Raw genomic sequence first — 20,765 nt, 5'->3', positions numbered from 1 at the left:
ACCAAAATGAGAAAAGCTGAATAATGACTCAAAAAGAGGGGAAATTAAAAGGCGTTCCTGTATAGAAACGCAAGAACAATTTCCCTCTGTGGAAAGTGGAGGAGTAAAAGCTCAAGTGGATAGAGGTCATTACAGCGGTGCGGGAGCAAGCTCTTTACTGGGCCGCTATCAAAAAAAAGGGAGGTTACCGTAATAATGCAGCTCAAAGAAGCCGCTGGTGCTGAAGTCGCTGTGGAATTTGATGAGGACCTGATTGGCGGTGGTGGACACGCTGTCCTGTCCGGAGTTACCGCTGAACTGGCCGATTTGAGGCGAGGCCTGGTCAGGTCCGTCCCTGAATACAGAGAGAGGGAGGGAGTGGAGGTTGGGGGGAGAGAGATTGAAAGAGTGAAGGGAGGAGGAATACAGAGAGAGAGAGAGAGAGAGAGGACGAAATGGCTTATGAATAAACACCAGTAATAAATTCCTGGGATCAAAGAGCAGGTCTAGTTATCCCCGAGCAATCTCACAGGCCCAGCAGTCATTCTGAAAACATTTTACATTAATCAACACTGTCAAAGTAAAAGTTTAGTACGAGTTAACTGATGAGGCAGTACAGCACTGGAACTTTTGCCTCCTCCAGCTATGTTACATATTAATGGGGAATGAGTTTTCTTTTCTTTTTTTAGATAAAAATCAATGATACTGAATCCTGCAAAAAAAAAGAAAAAAAAAGGGTGCAGAATCCACAACCGCGTTAGTGACCTCTTTTTTTGCTCCTTGCAAAACATTCCTGCAAATTCAGTCGAGGGGTTGTTAATATTCTGTACGTGTGTGAACATAATCAGGGTGTGTGGTTATCACTATGCTTCAGCCCCCTGCGACACTGGAAGGAAGACATGTTTAGAAATGTATGGGTGATTATCAAAAAAACCTTAACTGAATAACATGATGTACTGTAAAAGGAACTGCAGCCCCGGGAATCTAAATGTAATTAAATCATAATGACCTTTTTTGATTTTCACTCTTTCTGTGTAGGTTGTTATCTGTAAAAAGGTACGGCAATGTCTATAGGAGTGTATACCCACATTACATTACCACTACATGTCATAGAACAATCAACATGTGGCAAGGATGGGACGATAGTAATCGGTTTTCAAGTGATGGAAACAAACCCACCAACTCCTTAAGGCAGCTATAAATTACAGAACAGATAGAAAGATAAGAGGCTCGGTAATAGTCACTGAAATAGTATATTAATAGCATATTGCTAGTGGTGAATGAGTGGCTGAAGGCCATGAGTGTTGTCAGCTTGTCATGCCCGACGCATCCCCCTAGGGCAGGTGAAGTGAAAGGCTTTAAGTATATATATGGGCCTTGTTCCCAAATGAGGGTACAATGTAGTGTGGCATAGTAGTGCAAGGTCTTGTATAAAATGGAGCTCGGCCTTAAGGCGAAGTTCTCAATTTCTGGACACAAAGAAATGAGCCGCCTGTGCAGGTTGGGGTCATGGAATGAGAAGACGGATATGTGGGAGGAGCTCAAACCACACCTGCTGCTCTGCTCCTCCAGTTGAGGTAGTTCAGACAGCTAATGAGGATGCCTCCGGGACACCTCCCCGTGGAGCTACTTCAAGAACGTCCAACAGGGAGGAGGAGCCCCGGGGCAGACTCAGAGCATGCTTATACATTCTCACTGAGCTGGATGCCCCCCCCCCCCCCCACAGATGAAGCCGGAAGGTAGTGGCTGACAATCGAGGGGCAGATAAGATGCGGGGTTGGCCAACATTGAGAGATTTGGCAACCTCTAGATATTACACAGACTGTTTCCACTGAGGTAGCTAAACCCATTATTATCCTTGGCTCCGTTGGGTGATTGAACGCAACGGTGCATGGCAGGACAGATTTATGGCAATATTGGATTCATAGGATTCCGACATCCATGTGATGATGTACCTTTTAAAAAAAAAAAGAAAAGATTATTATACTTATTTATCATGTAATTTGGTAATGACTATTATATCGTGACACGTCTCCCTATTGTAATGCAAAACAAAATTGACCAAGAACATTTCTCTCCCCCCCTCCCCCCCCCCCCCCCCCCCACCTCAAGGTGAATAGATAGGTGGATGGCTGTGGGTGATGATAGAACTTGTCATTTGCAATAAAGCCATTTATTTAGCGAATTAGCTGCACAGAACGCAGAAGCACCTCTGCTAATGAGAGCAGGGGAGGCCTTTCATACCCTTCTAAAAATACCCCGTGATCTGTATTCTGAAATAAGCTGCCTAAATAAGTTAGATAAAAAAAAAAAAAAAATGTGTGGATGCAGCATGCGTTTCTTTTCTCTGAGAATAAAAAGAAAGACTCACGCGAGAAGACTTTTCTATTATGCATATTTGAATGCCAATGAAAAAGTATTTCATTACTCGCACTTTCGGGTAAGCTGCAGGCCTATTTGCGAGAATGATGTGCGTATAAAAAAAAAAATTGTTTTGTATGTGTGTACCTTTTAATATATTGTATATTAAAAAAAAAAAAAAATCTTAGTGCAATTTCATTTCAAGAGTGATCAGCAAAATGGGAGGCGGCAGTCAGGCAGGGAAATGAATAGTTCCCATCAGGGAACGGATTGTTTATGTGCTTTTTCATTTGAAAACAGTAGCGCCAGTAGCTCCCTCCTCCCCTACTGTATGCTAGAAGGCATTTCACTTCTGACTACATGAGACTTCTACAGAGAGGCTACAGAAAGGGAGAAGGAGAGACAGAGGGGGAGACAGCCGCTGGACAGATAACAGGCCGGTACTGCTGTACAGTTATCTGACGAGAGTGAAGGCTTCTTCATACTAACACACATCCAAGATAACTCAGAGCTGACGTTTTTTCATGCGTGCACACATTTCTGTCATTTTACTTAACACTCATGGGGAGGTGGGGGGGACACACACACACGGGGACTCAGACTTCACTTCAGCTTCTCTCGTTTCATCACGTACCAGAATCTATTTTGTTTTTGAAGGGGGCTGTCAGGGAAAAGTAAAAATTAATCCGCGGATTGCCAGATAAAAGATACATATACATATTCGGATGGCTGTTGGTTCATCTAATACGGGTGTCACATCGAGAGTTGAGAGCAAAACTCGGCCAGGTGCGAAATTCCTTTCACAGCATAGCTACGATTGAGGGATTGCCTCCACACAGCTCTCAACATGGCAACCATTATGAGTTCATGAGGCTCATGACCTGCTGCGACAACACAGTCTGTGTAGTCTGTCACGTCTTTGTTACGTCTGCCTGTCGCTTGTTCTCAGTGTTTGATTATGTGAAGCCTGTAAAAGCAAACAATCCTCTATAGGGGACAATAAAGAAGGAATCTGAATCAATACAGTATATTATTATGAAAAATAAAACAGCAGGGGAGCTGCTCCATTAGCAATGCATTGCATATACACACTTTAACGAGGATATATTTTGTGGTTAGCTGCTTATTGTAGTATTGTTTGTATAACATATGCGTCTTAGTTTCTAAAGCTTGAATAAGCATCACTATTAATTGAGAAAGTCTGCCTCCCAATGCTCGTCAATAGAACTCTGTGTGCAGCTCTGTAGACAGAAAGCCGTGCGTGTTTGATGTGTGCCATAAGCCGACGATGAATAATGTCATATCGAGAGAGAGCAATGAAAACTCACCACACAGTGATGTAGTCATAGATTGGCTCTGTGTTGATAACAGAGAAATTGATGTAGATGCCATAGCCGGGAGGCACTCGGACAGTCCACATGCAGTCCAGGAAGTGTGGATACTCGGCTGGGTGTCCAGGAGAGTAAATTGTGCCGTTCATGGACGTTGCGTTGCCACCACAGAGAGCTGGAGGGAGAGAAAACAAATCAGAGAGGCTGGATACAAAAACAAAGCCAGCCTTTGATTTACCTCAAGTCATAAAACTTGCTTTTATGACTATTGCCACTTAACTGTTGCTAAATCAAACCATAACTGCGTGTTACTGGGTTATCGCAGGGGATGGTTACTGTTTGCTGTGAACTTGATGCCCCCCCCCCCCCCCCTGAGTAGTTCTAACACTAAAACTCCCCCGTCATTTCCCTTCAGAGGGAATGTGTTAAGATTTGACTTTGAACCGGGAGTCAAAGCCAGAGCGCTGCCCAAAGGATTAAAACAGAAAACTTGACAAGCGGGACAATACTGCAGCTACGGATAAAAACACAACTATTTCCCACTTTCTCGGACAAATACCGAACTCTGGACACATATGCGGACACATATGTTACGGCTTCACTTAACTGATGAGAGGAAAAGCCATAATTTATCCCACCCGAGCGGTGTCCTTGAAATGTACAATAAGCTTTGTAATGAAGACGTGCAAATGCTCCGTACATCACACTGTATCGGTCTGTGTCAGTTTACAGTTCAGTAAAGTGGTGGTAAAAGTGAGTCGGATGCTTTCATGTGCGAGAATAAAGGACGGGACTACAAGCAGACTCAAGAACCTACATTCTTCTTTTCAAAATAACTTCAAAGACTTTATTTTTAGCAGGCGATGGCGATGGAAAAGCATTTCCGTCTTCACTGTAGTCCGCTTCTCAGAGAGCAGCACGCATTACTTTCTCAAAGATCTGTTTGCACACTTTTAACACGTCTCCACTAAGTTCGGAAAAAAACGACAGAAAAATATAAAATATAAAATAATAATTTCATGCCTGATGAATATAAGTTTCTTGATACTATAAATGTACATTATTTGCAGGAAGGCTGTAGACGTAGCAGTCCAGTGCTGCTTTTTGTCACTTTCCTTTCTGCACGTGAACAACACCCGTTAGAAAACACCCGTTGTGTTGCACTAGCCAGTCACCTTCGCAGCGAGGTATAGGGTGATTCCAGTTTCTGCTGACTCCATGCAGACATGTGAGTGATGGCTCTCCAAGCAGAGTGTAACCTTGAAGGCACTCAAAGGAAATGGTCATCCCCACACTGGAGTCCTGACCGATCACTATGCCGCTACGAAAAGGCCGAGGGTCCGGACATCTCTGAAGCTCATATGCTGGGGGGGGGGGAGAAAAAAACAAACAAGCCGACACACAGTAGCGGAGGATTAATAACCACAGACGCCAGGAAGCAAATTATGAAACGCTCCCACTACAATGCTATGTAGTATCTATGATGGAAGAGAATCAAAAGAACCAAAGCCTGCCCAGTGAGCTGTTAAGAGCATCGACTGCCGTTATTATCTTAAGTCATTATCTTCATGAGACACTTGTCACCCACAATTAAATATTACATTTCCAGTTTCACCAATTACGCCACGCATTATGCATGCAGACACACATCTCCCACGCAACCTTTATCTAACCTATTTATTTGAATTTTTATTTTGTGTGTACTTGTGTATTTGTACATGTATTACACATGTATGTTTGTAGTGTTCTGTACTTCTTTGCACCCTTATGTCTGTTTGATTTAACACCACCCAAGTGTGCTATGTCTTTTTGGAAGAAAAACAAAAGAACAAACACCCCTCCTACTGGTGCCTGAAGGCCCCAAAATGTAGGTCAGGTCATTGTCTTTTTTTTGTTGTCACGTTAACATTTTGAAAATACAATTTTTTTTCCCCAAAAGACTTAAAATTCACAGTATTGTCATGTTAGCCGATTAATAATTATTCTTTTTCCACATAAAATGCCCCACTGACAGAGCCAGCACTATTATCATTCAAGAATATGTGCTATTGAATGTCCCAGCGGAGGTCAGCATTGATTTATTTGTCTTTATTCTCTAGCCTTTTGTAATCTTACAACCTTAGTAAAAGCATGGGCCTCGCAGTCCCTGGGCTGCATGCGCCCAGACTGATGGTCTTTTAAGTGCTCCATTAGCAAACTCTTCAATCTCTTTCCACTTTTTAAACTGCTGCTATGACAACACATAACTTTACCACGAGGACCAATCGTTGTCCCTCACCCTGGTAGACAATGTGGAAGCCAGGCTTGTTCTGGGAGTAGTCGCTGTGGAAGAAGAGAGTGGTCTCATGGGTGGTGCTGAAAAGAGAGCTGGGCACGACGGGGCCACTGAACCGATCAATCACTGTTCCCGTCTCCAGGTTCCCACTGCGCACCTCCAGATAGTCGTGAACCGGCTCTGTGGAGAAGTTCAGAAACTGCAGATGGATCCCTAAAAAGCAGAAAGAAAAAAAGTTGACAAATGACACACACTCAAGTGAATGTGTGTGTATGCGTGTGTGTTCTTTTTCCAGGCACTGAAGTAGATTAGTTCAAATTCATTGTCGGGGCGTTCTTTTTCAACACAATAAGAAGTTGAGAGGAGTTCACAGAACAGGGCAGAGCGGGCATGATAGCAAGCAGAACAAAGAGAGGACAAATAAAAAGGGAAAGACAGACCGAAACCAATAGGGAGTTGAACTCTCCAGCTGCAGTCCAGGCTGCTCTGGTAATTCCCTGCGAAGCCTGGGCTGAGGATGACGCCGCTGAAGTCTGTCATCGAGCCGCCGCACTGAGCTGTGGGAGACCAAGCAAGGAGAAAGAACATGTCACTTCTCCACAGAACGGCTCTCCATGGGAAAAAAAACAAAGAAAAAACAATGACTGGAGGAATAGGGTGGGAGGGCAAAGAACACGCAGAATTGTGGCGTACGTGAACAATAGAGGAGGAAGAGGAGCCGCGCTGTGTGTAAAAAAACTGCTATGCGTTTTGCTACATGTGCTCATAAGCATGCGCGTCATATGCTCATGTTTTTTACGGGGGCATTGTGTGGGCTAACGAGAAAATGAAGTGCCGCGAGTGTGCTTTATGAGCTTCATGAGCTTAGGATTGGGGGAGCGGGGATGGGTGGGTGGGTGCATGTACATCTCTACTCGAGTGTTCGGATTATGCTCCATAAGGGCGTCCGTGAAAAGATAATTGACTCGGGCACATTCCTTGTTTGGTGGTGCTTTAAATTAAAATAAACGAGGGAGTCAATTCAATGCAGCAACCACAGATTTGGTTCAGCGGTGGCAGCGACTACCTTCACCCTGCACCCTGCAACACGCCACTATTTTGTTTTTTGACAGTGGATTGGAGAACACGCTATCTTGCTGTGAAGGTTACACTCTCCTGAGGCACATATGCTCGTCTTACATAAACACCCAGGTGTAATGCAGCCACCAGAGGCATCAATGTAATCCCCCCCTCCCCCCCATCCAAAACCTTACAGGCCTATTTTATGTGGCAAATGGTCGGGAACAAAAGCGGTATCGGTGCCATTCCTTTGGAGACTATCAACCAAGGCCAGCACGAGGCAAACATTATCTCGGGATTTAAATGTACTGCCGGTGATGGGGGGGGGGGTCGGGGGGACCTGCTTGACCCCGTTTGTGTTTACAATGAAAGAGAAGATGAGTGGGAGCCACTTATGAGGATTGCTTATACAGTTTTGTGTAGGGGCTTGCAACCACTTTGATGTGAGTTTAGCAACAAAGAGAATACAGATCCGGGGGGGTGTCGGGGTATCTGCTGTAAACGAGCGAGGAGTCGAGCTAACGAGCAAAACGCAGGCGTCCAAGAACAAGCCCGTGAACAGTAAAGCACAGGGACAACAACATTTACATGAAGAGTGCAGCGAGTGTGTGTGTGTGTGTGTGTGTGTGTGTGTGTGTGTGTGTGTGTGTGTGTGTGTGTGTGCGTTTGCACGTGCAATCGTCTGCGTGTTGGCACTAATGTGTGTGTTTGTGTACGTGTGTAATTGGGGTCAACGGAACAGCAAAGGTGTCAAAAGAGAAGCTGCGGCTCTTCCTCAGTAATCTCTGGAATCTGTCACTGTGACAATTGACTTCAGAGGAAGTGTTGGGGGAGAGGAGAGACTCATGAAGGGTATCAGAAATCAAACAACACACTCAGATGGCGCAAAGCCTTATTGATTTTCAACTGTGGGGAAAAGCAGAAAATTCCTAATCCCCACTACTCAAGCCTCCACGCCCACCCATCATCGCCCCCCCTGGTTTTACGATGAAATTGTTGCTTTCCCTAATACAATAACAAGTCCTCTGTGGGGGCATTGATCTATTGCGTGGCTGTGTATGAGTAAAGTATTGCTCTGATATAAACCAGAAGAAAAGTCAATGAGAAAAGGGAGAAGGGAAAAAGACAAAAGAAAGAGACTGAATCTTTTGCGTTTCATGTAACACACATGGATTTGTCGTGCACTATCACCTCATTGAAACCCTGCACCCCGCCAATGTCAGACTGTATAAAATAATACATTACCTAAACAGAGAGATACGGGGTAATTCCACCTTCTGACGGGGCCAGGCATGCAGGTAATATATGCATTACCCTGTTCAGGAAAACAAACAAAAACAATATCTTCACCAGTTCAAAATAGAAGGCAATACACAAAAAAAGAAAAGAAACACCAGGAGATCAAACAGACAAGTGTTCTGCAAGCAGATTGTATCACCGTTCTGTGGATCTTTGGAATTGGTTAACAGATTTTAGGATTTTTTCTAAATCTTCTTCTCAAGGTCTTGCGTGTATGTGATGGTATTAAGAGAGGGAGCTATTGCTGCTTGTTGGGAGCACCAACCGGGGTCTGACTACAGAGAAACACTGTTCTGTTGGATACAAAATAATAACATTAAAGTGAAGGATATTACAGGTTCATCATCTGGAAAATATTCAAGGCGCTGTTGTTTTAATCCTTTCAAAATGCTGTGCACTCCAGAAGTTTCTTGAAGCCAAAATACTTGTAAAAAGCATTCCTACATGAGCATCCTCCAGCCAACTCGTACACGTGGAACCTGAAGACATCCACCAAAGCGTGTGTTTGTGTGTGTATGCAAAAGTTGTACCACACGCACACACACACACTATAGACTGAGACTCAGCCATACATTTTTGTTTTCTACAATGGCCTCTGGTCTGTTCCTGGTGTTCAGACACTCAGCTGGAAGATGTGTGTAAGATGTTGCCGGTTGGTCTAGAGAGAGAATGTGAAAAGACGCGAATGCTTAAGCCGGGAAGAAAAAATCGGTGTGGGATTAGCGAGGCGACTGTTAACACAATTCATCGCCCGTGGCGTTTGGGAGGGTTCTGCAGCTCAAAAAAAAACACAGCTGCAGTCTCTACTTGAGGAAGATCGGAAAGGAAGTTAAAGCTGCTTTGTAACAGACACACACACACACACACACACACATCCAAGTAGAGATGCATGCAGGCAAAGTACACACAGTAAAGATGCAAGCTTATTACCCCACCCTTGTGCATTCACTCACTCATTTCCTACACACACACACACATGTCAAAAGTGTCACTCCGGGCAGTTAGATATGATTCACTTATCATAACCATACGAGAGCTTTATCACCTACCTGTAACGAGAAGCCTTGATCGCACTGGAAGGACACCATGTCGCCCACAGTGTAGCGGTCGCCCACTTTCTGACCGTTACTGGGAGGCAGCGGGGCTGGGCACGAATCCAAACCTATTGCTTAGGACAGAGTCACAACACACAAGTGTGGACAGCCATCATTCTTCTGCACAATATGGGACCAATCAAAACATTTTATATTGTTTTGAACACCCGTTGTATAACGACACGGCCATCCAATAACCAAAGTCGAATCATCCAATAACCCATAGAGAGGGAATACATTCATAAAAAAAAAAAAACAACGTTTAAAACACTTACTCACACAGTGCCGCATGTTAATGTTCTTGTAATTGCGTAATAATTGAGCGAGTCTTTTTTTTTCCCCCTCCCTCTGTCACGTCATCATAACATTTGGAAACTGGGACAAAGTCAAAATGATATTCTATCGGTGGCCGTAATCGCAAAATCCTTCTGATTGTTATCCGAAGCAATCGCTGTGAAATTACAAAGCCATCCCTGAAGTGTTACTTGACAGAAAAATTGGGCTCCATCGGAAACAAAGTGATTACAGAGCCGCTTGCCAGTTACTGTGAGGCCCTTTAATGGCTTGAAAGCCACGGTTGATCCCAGCTATGGGCTATATTAATGGAAGGTTTTTTGAGCAGCTTTGCATTGACGTAGAGGAAACTAAACAAATACATGAAAATGGATATCTGCAGGCGTAGGAGCAAACATCTCCTTTCATTATTGATACATCAATTACATGCTGTTAGTGAGAAGTAGCATTGGGGAAAAGAAAAAATATTTTATTTGTGTCGGCTTTCAACTGACACAAGCCGTCTGTCAATAGGTTGCTTGAATTCCAGAGATGCGCCAATTTCCACTGATGATCATCAACTAGAATTGACAAAATGTTTTTTTTTTAACCACCACACGGAAAAAAATAAAAGTAAATACTGTGCCACTTGTGTGTAAATGTGTGAAATATGAGACTGACTGGTTGGCCATCTGTCTAGAAGATCAGCTGAAAACCAGCCGCGTTCGATCGGCAGCCGAAGAAAGGAACATTTGGTCATAACTTGTATACATTAAGTTTTCTCTTTGACGCATAATTAGTAAGCAGGCCGTAGGGTGAGAGGTATTGGGTAGGAAAAACACAGAAACCCCCCCCCCCCCCCAAAAAAAAACTAAATGTGTCACAACCTATGTGTGGGCACGGATAACACACACATTTACACACACACGCGCACACACGCACACAAGCCCACTCAAAAAGCAAACAGGTCCAAGCAAGGAGGTGGGTGGATAAACATAAACAACTGAAATGTCCACAAAAGATTCTGAACAATTTATAGGCAAACTTTTGAGAGCGCCGCAGAGCAGGAGTGGTCACTCCACCGGGCATCTAGTGAAAGTTAGAGAGGAGAGATTTGAGTGGGAGGAGATAGCAACCAAAGAGGCATCATGACAGATATGCACGGATACAACAACTATACATCTACTGCACAAAGGCAGTGGGCGGATGCTCTGACATCTTCTCACATGTGGGTTCAAATGAAAGTATCACTTTGACAAAGTCAAATTACTTTGAAATAGATTCAAGGAGATTTGGTGACGGAATCCATTAAAACAATGTTTGCTGCGATAGTGAAGGGCTGCCATAAGGCAGGTTTGACATCAAAGCATAACACAGCTTTAAAAATAAAACTGTTGCAGGATATTAGACTTCTTCCGTAACAGCTTCCCCCCCCCTTGCACGGTATTGGAATTCTGTTTCCTAAAGCAGTGCATTCTTACTTAATAGTGATTTAAAGAACGTAAGATAACTGGAATATTGTAATGCAGGAGCCTCTGACAAGTGGGAACTGTGAATGTGTCAGAGCATAAGAAATACACTTGATGGTAGAAAACCTTCATGGATCGTCAGTGTGCTTTCTGCAAAACCTGAGCTCACTGAAGACTTTGTTGGTAAGCATACCGTATATTGAAGCATGCATTTATCGCATCAAATTATTTTTAATTCTTATTTACACCAGATCAGACCTTTACTGGACACAAATAGACCCCGTACGCTCTGCTCAGGTTAAGAGTGGCTGCCCACTAACAGACGGCACTGTGTTCCCGTTGAGCTCCAGTCAAATGATCAGAATACACATTTTGGCAGGGACCGTGGTCATCCTGCTGTGAGAAGGTCGACACCCGCCGCTCTAGAGTACACAACGGCGTCTGGAGGGAGTCCCCGTCCTCATCAAACGGGCATTACACATTTTCAACAGGACGGCCTGATGATTGTAACCTCGCCAATGGAAACTTAATAATTCATAACTCACCAGTCACTAGCTACGCTCGTCAACTACCTGAAAAAAAGGTAGATGAGCGCATTAAACCTAGTCCGGTTTCCAATTAGATACGGGAGTTAAAATATATATATATATATATATATATATATATATATATATATATATATATATATATATATATATATATATATAACCACCACGAGGCAGATGCAGAAGGTTTAGGATGAGGAGATACTTTAGGTGGGTGGTGGCATGTACAGCAGGAAAGAGAATTTAAGTTTCACCAAATACATGTTCCTGCTCGAGTAGTTCAACCCGATGCTTCATGCACAGCTTAAGTGAGTGAGGCTTGTACACAGACAGACTGGCCTAGCTCACTGTCAATCAACGCATCTTTAGCACCTGGTCCCTTGCCTCTTTTATCTACTTATTATGATGCATTGCTTTTGTTCACCATTCACAGTCTAGGAGTTGACCCTTGACCCCTATTTCAGAAAGGTTAGTGACATGAGCTGCGTTCCAAATGGCATACCTTTTATACGCACTACTTCCTCATAACATGGCACCTTGAACTGACCCTCTTGCTCATCTATCCACTGTGCAGAGGATGGTGGGCCAGTTTCAACACAAACATCCCAGAGGTCTGCCTCTCTGGGAAGAAGGATCCCTCCTCAGTTCCCCCTCCTGAGGTTTCTTAAACCCCCTTTAATAGGAAAGAAATGCGTTTCCCTATCTGATGCCACACATTTTGGATTTGTGATGTGATGAACATCAAATCAAAATATTGTGAAAAAGAAGAGCAATACATTGTATTTATATCATTATATATTTAAAGGTCACGAGATTTTGAGAGGCTGATAAATGGAGGTAGGAGAACCACGTCTCCAACGGCTCTCAAAGAAACCCTGTTAATAAAGAACTCGGCTTTGCGTGGGAATCCTAAAAGATTACAACAGCCGCCAACGCAAATAAAGAGGCTGGCATCCGGATCTGGTGGCTTTGAACTAGCAGGAAATTAGAGGCCAACGAGTTGCGTAGTACACAGTGACTAATAAGTGAGAGAAAGACCACCGCACAGTCATTTTAAATTGAAATACAGTTTGCAGTACGGTTCACTGCTGGAGAAGCGAGTGTTGGTGATAATATGGGAAAATCAATTGCACTGGTTATAGACCAGGTTAGTTCTGCTCTTGGTCTTTAATTGCAAGGTTCAGCCATGATGCACATGATCAAATAATTTGAAAATATGCAGGTTTTCGATAATTATCGAGAAGATTGTATGTAGTATGCTTAGCATATACAGAAAACGTCAAACTTCCATTAGCCGTGCCATAATGTTCCTTTGAGTGGAGTGACTGAGATTAGATGTGTGGTAAAACGTTTAATGACAGATCTCAGGTCTACTTCAGGGGATGAATTCATTCCCCAAGTGATCTGGAATCGATTCATTACGTTGTCACAGTTGCTCCATGAGGGTTCGTGGAAATAATGTATGCCTCTGCAGACTGCAGCAATTGAAGCCCAGTTTATTTAGGATGCATACTGCCATAATGCCCGTTGGCAAATGCATCATACTGTCTGCCCGAGGAGAGCTGGTGAAAAGCTTGGCTCCAAAGAAGTTGTAGTGATGGGTGGTATACAAGATTTCGATAACTAGTCTCAATGGACTGCAACAATCACCCAAAGGATACATTTGAAAACAGATGGTTGACTGGCTGGGCGTGCGCCAATCCCTCTTGCCTCTTTCTTCCCACTGTACTGAGCATTCAGAGCATTAATTTGTAGCTGAAAGTGTAAGAGAGTGTGAAAAATAAATGGGTGGTTCAAGCCAACCAAAGGCTTGAAACTAGAAAAGTGCACTAAGTAGAGTGCAAATCTCCGCCATGTGTGTCTGTACTGAACGCCTTTGGAACGTTTGATTGAATAAATACAAACCACATTTGTCTAACCCCCCGACGAGGGTGCGAGTGTATGTCGCAGATGCACCAATTTAATTTGCTAGTGCGGCGCCCGTTTTGGAGCGCGTGGCCAATTGTTTGGCTCTCGGTCTCACTGCTCGCATTGGTTGTTGGGGGGGGCTGGGTGCCCATTCAAAGGTGGGCCGATTGCTCGTCCCCCCTGAGGAAGTGCTGCTTGCAACATTGTTGAGAACCACTCACTGCTCGTCGACTCCCAGGAAGAAGAGTTTGGCTGTAACGTTAGTATTTCCAGCAGTGGACTGCAGTCAATGAGACGCAGACGACGCGCTCGACTGTCAGCAGAGGGCCCTGAAGCCCCGCCCCCTGCAGAGCGCGGTTCCCTTGTTTATTCAAAGTGTAATATTATTGAAAGTGTCAAATTCGACACGGGCACTCCCTTCGGTCCCCATCAAATGCACCCGCTAAGTGTGAAGTAGATCGCACGAGCGGTTCTGGAGATATGCAAAATACATACGCGCAAACAGGGAGACAAAGATTACTCGCTTAAGAGCCTGTTGCAGCCGTCTGCACAGGACGCACACGGGCACCGCGTCTCACCACGGAGACCCGGGACGTGAAGCGTTCATTTATGCTCCAAGACGTTGCGTTTCTTTTCTAACAAGCCGCTGGTAAGCGCGAGGTTGGAAAAAAAGTGCATAAATATATCTATCTACATTTTGCAACCTGGGCCGGAGCCGAGGGTGCTGCTCTCTGGCTCTGCCCAGCAGCTCGGAAGCAAGGCACAGGAACTTCCCGGGTATTAGGGAGTATTTTTTGCGGATAGTGTTTATTCATGGCCAAACTAAACTGTCAACTACGCCGTACAATTACTGCCACGAGACGACTTCACTGCTAACCTTTCTCTCTGCGGCAAGACCCAACACCTGTCTGCCGTGAGCTCAGCCACCGTCTCCATCTCGCTCAGCCCCACTCACTCTCTATGCACACACACACACACACACACACACACACACACACACACACACACACACACACACAGCCCCACTGAGCCACCATCATGTGCATGTGTTGATGGGAAAATTAGATCAGGAATACCACTGGGCCAGTGTTGGCAGCTACCCTAGGAATGCAAATCTGACTGAAGCAGCTGTTGATCACTTGCAGCACCTACCGGCCAGTTAAGAGGAGTCAGCAGGAGTGTGCGAGATTAGCCGCACACACACACACACACACACACACACACATACGCACACCTGAACAAACGCATAAAAGGATACAAACATGCAACCAACTAGAGAAGAATGCTGTCGTTTCACCAAATGAATCAATATCTGAACCCCCATAAGGAGTAGATTATCGCAAAAAGGGAAAACAGACCACGAAATGAATACTTGATGAGCAGCTCCATAGAGAAGCAACATGGCTTCATCACACAAACAAACAAACACACACACACACACACACACACACACACACGTTTGCCAATAGGCACGCAGTGGAACCATATGCTCGGCAAGCAAACCAATGTGACTAACCAGAGGAGAAGTAGAAAGGAGTCTGTCTGGAGCTGGGTTTACACAAAGCATCAGGGAATGCAAAGTGTAGGACAGACGTAGAGGAAGGAGCCGACTGTGAGACATGGCACTGAAGTGACTCTCAGCGGTAGGTGTGGGGGGAGCCCACAGAGAGACACAGCCACGGAGTGCTTCCAGGAAAGAGGAGGGTGCTGTGGAAACCAGGCGCCGACTTGAGGGCGACATGACATGACTGCCGTATAATGCTCGCGGACTGACACAACTGACAGCCCATGCTGCTTTTGTTTTGCAACTCATTTGTGGGAACCGGCTGCAGATCTGAGTGGCGATTGATTTTACTCCAAACCATGTTAGTCTTTGGTTGAGTTGTGTGCGGGATCTTGAAGCGTGTCAAGTTAGCGGGGCCTCTCATCGGGGCCTTTCCTTCATGCCATTGTGCCTCTGTGTGTCACACACATCCCGTTTTATCTTAACATCATGGAGTTCATGTCCCGTGGTCGGGCTTTTTTTTTTACTGCCCTCCATGTAGTTCACTGAAAATGACGTCTCCCATCGCCACACATTTTAGAAAAGAAAATTGCTTTCATGTGTAGCGGTAAGTAACCAGCTAGCAGGAACGGGACAACTGAGGAGTAAAAATGGAAATAACAAAGAGGAAAATTACCTTGACATTAAAAGAAACAACTGGAAAAAGTGCAGTGAAATTGTTCACACAGTGATGTATTATCAAATATATGCAGATAGCTCCATGGATTACCTGCATATCAGCGCCCCTATTTTATATATATAATATTATTAATTTAAGCTACTTTCGAATGGTAGGACTTAGTAAGTCAGTCGCTCCACTGGGGAACAGCTGCACTCCTTTCATTTATAGTGCATGGTACATTTCCAGCATGCTTCTTTGAAAATACGCCCCTAAGTGAATAGCCCACTGAGAGATGAGAACATTTAGTCCCTAAATGGAAAAGGATGCAGGTCCAGTAGCTTGGAGCAACCGGGGAGGACTTCAAAAAAGACCATTGGGGAAAGAAATGCCAGGATACAAAGTCGAATAGATACATAAGACAAAACGTTGCCCCCCCTCACTCTGTAACCTCACACTTTTATTTGATGTCCAACTGTGCCACCCAGTTCAGCTGTCCCTCTTATTTTCTTATAGCTCTGTGCAGCAGCTGGAAGGTGGTGGCAGATGGGCGCATGGACACAAACTGACAACAGACAAAGTGACAGGCAGGCCTACAAGCCGTCTCTCCTCATACCTGTGTACTCCAAGTGGAAGCCGGCGGCGGATACACTGATGTCAGACTGGAAGGTCAGGTACAGGTTGTTGGATGTACTGTTCAGCAGTTGGGGAATTGTTGTTCCTGTATTATACAGCCGAAGAAGAAAAAAGACAGTTAAGAAGACCGTGTCCTTCAAATATTCCAGATTTGCATATCCCATTAACATTTATTGTACTTCAGTTATATGCGGTGTAGATAATAATAAAATCCGTCTCTTTTTTATTTTTTTTGTCTGGACACATGGAGCCAGGTACTCGTGAAAGTGCCTCAAATAGCACAATAAATCCGAGACAATCGCATATAAATAAATACAATAACTCCTTTTTAGAAAAAATAAAAAAAGGTCAGTCAGAAAACGTATTGCATTTTGGATAATCTGCTATTTGTGTAAGGCTTTTTGGGTCGTGCATTACAATCGTCAATGATGTGCAGTAACTTTGAGAAACACTGATTGTTGATCTACATGAATCACACAAGCTGGAACACATGCACACGTGGTCTATAACTCTCTGTGTGTTGCAACAATGAGGTCATCCTCTTCAGGTCCATATTCTCTATTCCAGGCGCATGTCTTCGGCAATTTGCATGGCGACTTTTACATGTGTTCATAATCACTTCCGCCACTTTAGCGACAGATAAAATTGATTGCTAACCATTTTAAATTCCGTAGCCTTTTCGCACGCCGCCCTGCTCAGCGAGAGCTATTACAATATGTAAAGAGTTTTGCTCTAAAATGAGATATCCACCACTTGAGCCATTTGACACCTCGACTCGTAAAAAGACGCTAAAGTCGTTACGCTACACCAGTCCCTCTAAAACTACGATCCAGCGTTGGAAATGATGGGATGGGCCTGGTTCTCGTAGGTTAACACGTGGCAGGATCTTCAGTTTCATTAGTGTGAGCCCAAAGGCAACAATGCATTTATAAAATGGGAGCAACATTACGAAGATCTCAAATACAGGGACAGAGGTGCTGCGAGGAGGAGGAGGAGGAGGGACAGTTTTTCATCCTGGACTTCTTAAACTGGTTTCTCAAAAAGGACATGTCAAATGCCATCTTCTCCATCACCACGTCTGTCTGTCTCCGCCCCCCCCCCCCCCCCCCCCCCCGAGTGACATCTGATTAAAATTCAAGAGGGAGGCGGGCAACAAAATTCCACTTGTGTCAGTATTACCTGAGTAGCTACCGAGCCTCGGGGCGTTGCCGTCGACTCCGTCGAAGAAATCCAGCGAATCCCAGTTGTGTTCCGTGGCGAAGGTCACGACTTGAATCTGAAAGACAACGGTTCCTTAATAGAAACGCCTTGCAGGTAAGTCACGTCGCGTTTACGTCTCTCCAAAATGTCATCGCTTCACTTGAAATTGTAAATTCTTGAGTGAGGGCAATAAAGCACGTGACCTTTGACCACCTAATTCTAAGCGGTTCATCCCCGAGTCCAAGTGGACGTTAGGAATAATCCTTTCAAGTCATTCCTGAGATATTGCGCTCACATCATGCCCCCCGGGACGTTGGCACATCAATAAATCCACACCAAATGTCTTTTAATCTCCCGTCAAAACATTCTACACGTGTGTCCTCTCACTTGGATGCCGGCTCCCTCGGGAACAGAGATCTTCCAGGCACAGTTCAGGTAGTTGGTGTACAGCTCCGGGTATCCAGGAGAGAGGATGGTGCCCCTGCGGTCAGCTAACGCCCCGCCGCAGGGAACTAGGCAAAGGAAAGACACAAATAGGTCAGGCTCAAGTCTGCACACACACACACACACACACACACACACACACACACACACACACACCTGCAGAGGCATGCGTTGGCAGTTGGTTAATCATAAAAGCGTCATTTCACAATGCATGGATTTTTAACTGAGCCTCTATAAAATCACTTCATACGATGTAACTCTATGGACTCGCCGTGATAATGACAGGTTCTACTTGGTGAGTCATGTAAAAGAGCTTTTACTTTATGACCAGATGATGATATTGTCATTTAATGCCTCAGTAAAGGTTTTTGTTTGGCAGCACGCGCTCGCCTCTCGGTCTATTCAGATATAAACAGTTCAGCCCTGATGTTATTTTATCCCTCGCAGGCCACACAAATCACATCCATCAATTGCAAAAGGCTATTCCTCTCAAAGCGCACCTTGTTTCTACCAGTGCCACAAGTAACGTATTTATAAAGCCCCTCTTGGCTCTCGGATGAATGCTGAATTGGAGTCCCTGGCCAAGGTTGTGCTGACATTTTCAGGCACTTATTTGAGCATGGGAAAAAAAAAAAAAAGGGCCATAGTCATTACAATTTCTTTATTGCTTCTCAAACTCTGCCAAGTGACGTTGTATCCGGCCAGCAACCTTCTACACAGTGCTTGGCGCCACTTGTTGTTCATTAAGGATTGCGGTAGCCCAACCTTACGGACCAGAACCCTTTGGATTATAACACACAAACAAAAACACAGAATTAAATGCATTTCCTCCCCCTTTAAATGTCGTCCTGCTGGCTAATACGGAAACAAGCAACCTACAGTATTAGGCTAATGGAACACTATCACATTTCATTGTTACTTTTCTCTGTGAGATCTATTGTTTTGCTGTCACCAGCTGGAATATATATCTGACATAAATCTGTTCAGCCACCACACGGATTTCAACATTAATGACAGATTCTGTATACTACTACAACAACAACAACAACAACAAAAAGGACTCCTGTATGACTTTTCTTCTCTACTCCTGACGCAGAAACAGGTGTTCCTCAGATTGTACTGCAGGTTGAAGTAGGCTCGAGTTCAGCTCCTAGCTTTTGTTGTGACAGGGGCAAAGCTGTCACCCAGGCCGGATCAGCTCCTCCCGATGGTCACGGAGGAGTACAGCATGTTCTCACGACGAAGAACCAGCTGGTATTTGTCAAGGACAAGGATTTAGCCCGTGCAGGTCACTGATAATCACCGTTTTCCATATCCACCGGCCACTGGAGGGTTGGATGTCATTTTTTACCAGCTATCAGCATGCCACAATTTCAAACTCATAAATATTTTACAGCTGACATCTACCTGATAGAATCGTGCCGAAGCGACGACGCCGTTCCTTTTTCGCTCCGAGTGACACATTAGAGAAAATGGCTTTCTATACTGTACCTCGCAGCAATCACACTTTGGTATAATCAACCGTGGGGAAATCTTCAGCTAATGCATGTCCCATGTAGAGAATTCACTATTGATTAACTCTTGCATCAAGACCGAAAAGGAGAACAGCTCGCGTAATTGTTTTTAATTCATCTTTGCAAATGAAAGGTCAGTGCCGAGAACTGTAGTCAGAAGGTCACAGGCTCGCTGTCAGGAACGTTGTTTTCTATTACGTCAATTCCTGCTGGTTGTCTGAAATATCTTTTCTAATAAATGAAATGCAAAATATATATATATATACACACACACACATATATATATATATATGCATATATATATATACATATATATATATATGCATATATATACATACATATACATATATGCATATATATACATATATATATATATATATACACATATACATATATATATATATATATGTATATATATATGTATATATATATACATATATATGCATATATATACATACATATATATACGCATATATATATATACATATATATGCATATATATATATATACATATATATATGCATATATATATACATATATACACGCATATATATATATATATATATATACATATATATGCATATATATATACATATATACATATATATACGCATATATATATATATATATATACATATATATGCATATATATATATATATATACATATATATATGCATATATATATATATATACATATATATATGCATATATATATACATATATATACGCATATATATATATACATACATATATATATACGCATATATATATATAAACATAAGTACACAGATGGATGTTTTAGGGCCAACACTCAAGGGCAAAACAAAAAAAGGTCTGAAAAAAAACTATTAAAACCATATTAAGAACTATAAAATATGGACCTGATCCCCTTTGCTCTAGTTTATGGAACTTAAACCTCTTGTAGCATGAAACCACGTTCTTCACAACAAGCACCAGACTCATTCGGGAGACTGACCCAGTATTTCAGTGTAATTTAACAGCTCCTTTGAGTCCCCCGAGCTGTCAGTTAATGTAATTGGTTGAGCGAGATTAGAAATCATGACACTCATAAAAGCATGAATGCTCCACGCACCCATCTCAATCTGTAGGAGGCTCATATGTCAGAGTTACTGCAGGTAGACAAGCGTGGGGACTACGCGCATTGTGAGACGCCATTTAACACCATCCAGTATGCAGGGGATTCATCGCATCCTT

The 20,765-nt window shown here is 43.6% G+C and overlaps 1 protein-coding gene across 1 annotated transcript in view; it reads right to left on the bottom strand.

Moving 5' to 3' along the window:
• The window catches only part of LOC117745212 (CUB and sushi domain-containing protein 3-like), a 185,303-nt gene that overhangs the window by 54,490 nt on the left and 110,048 nt on the right, over nucleotides 1-20,765 (bottom strand). The window contains 10 exon segments of the mRNA XM_034553370.1: nucleotides 189-334; nucleotides 3,669-3,846; nucleotides 4,847-5,035; nucleotides 5,950-6,159; nucleotides 6,387-6,503; nucleotides 8,251-8,320; nucleotides 9,354-9,472; nucleotides 16,372-16,476; nucleotides 17,571-17,667; nucleotides 17,979-18,103. Coding sequence (XP_034409261.1) covers nucleotides 189-334; nucleotides 3,669-3,846; nucleotides 4,847-5,035; nucleotides 5,950-6,159; nucleotides 6,387-6,503; nucleotides 8,251-8,320; nucleotides 9,354-9,472; nucleotides 16,372-16,476; nucleotides 17,571-17,667; nucleotides 17,979-18,103 — 1,356 coding nt within the window.

This window comes from Cyclopterus lumpus, chromosome 16 (genome assembly GCF_009769545.1).
Source record: "Cyclopterus lumpus isolate fCycLum1 chromosome 16, fCycLum1.pri, whole genome shotgun sequence".
Classification (NCBI taxonomy): Eukaryota; Metazoa; Chordata; class Actinopteri; order Perciformes; family Cyclopteridae; genus Cyclopterus; species Cyclopterus lumpus.
Note: the sequence above shows the minus strand (reverse complement) of the source record. Positions and strands in the feature narration are given on the sequence as shown.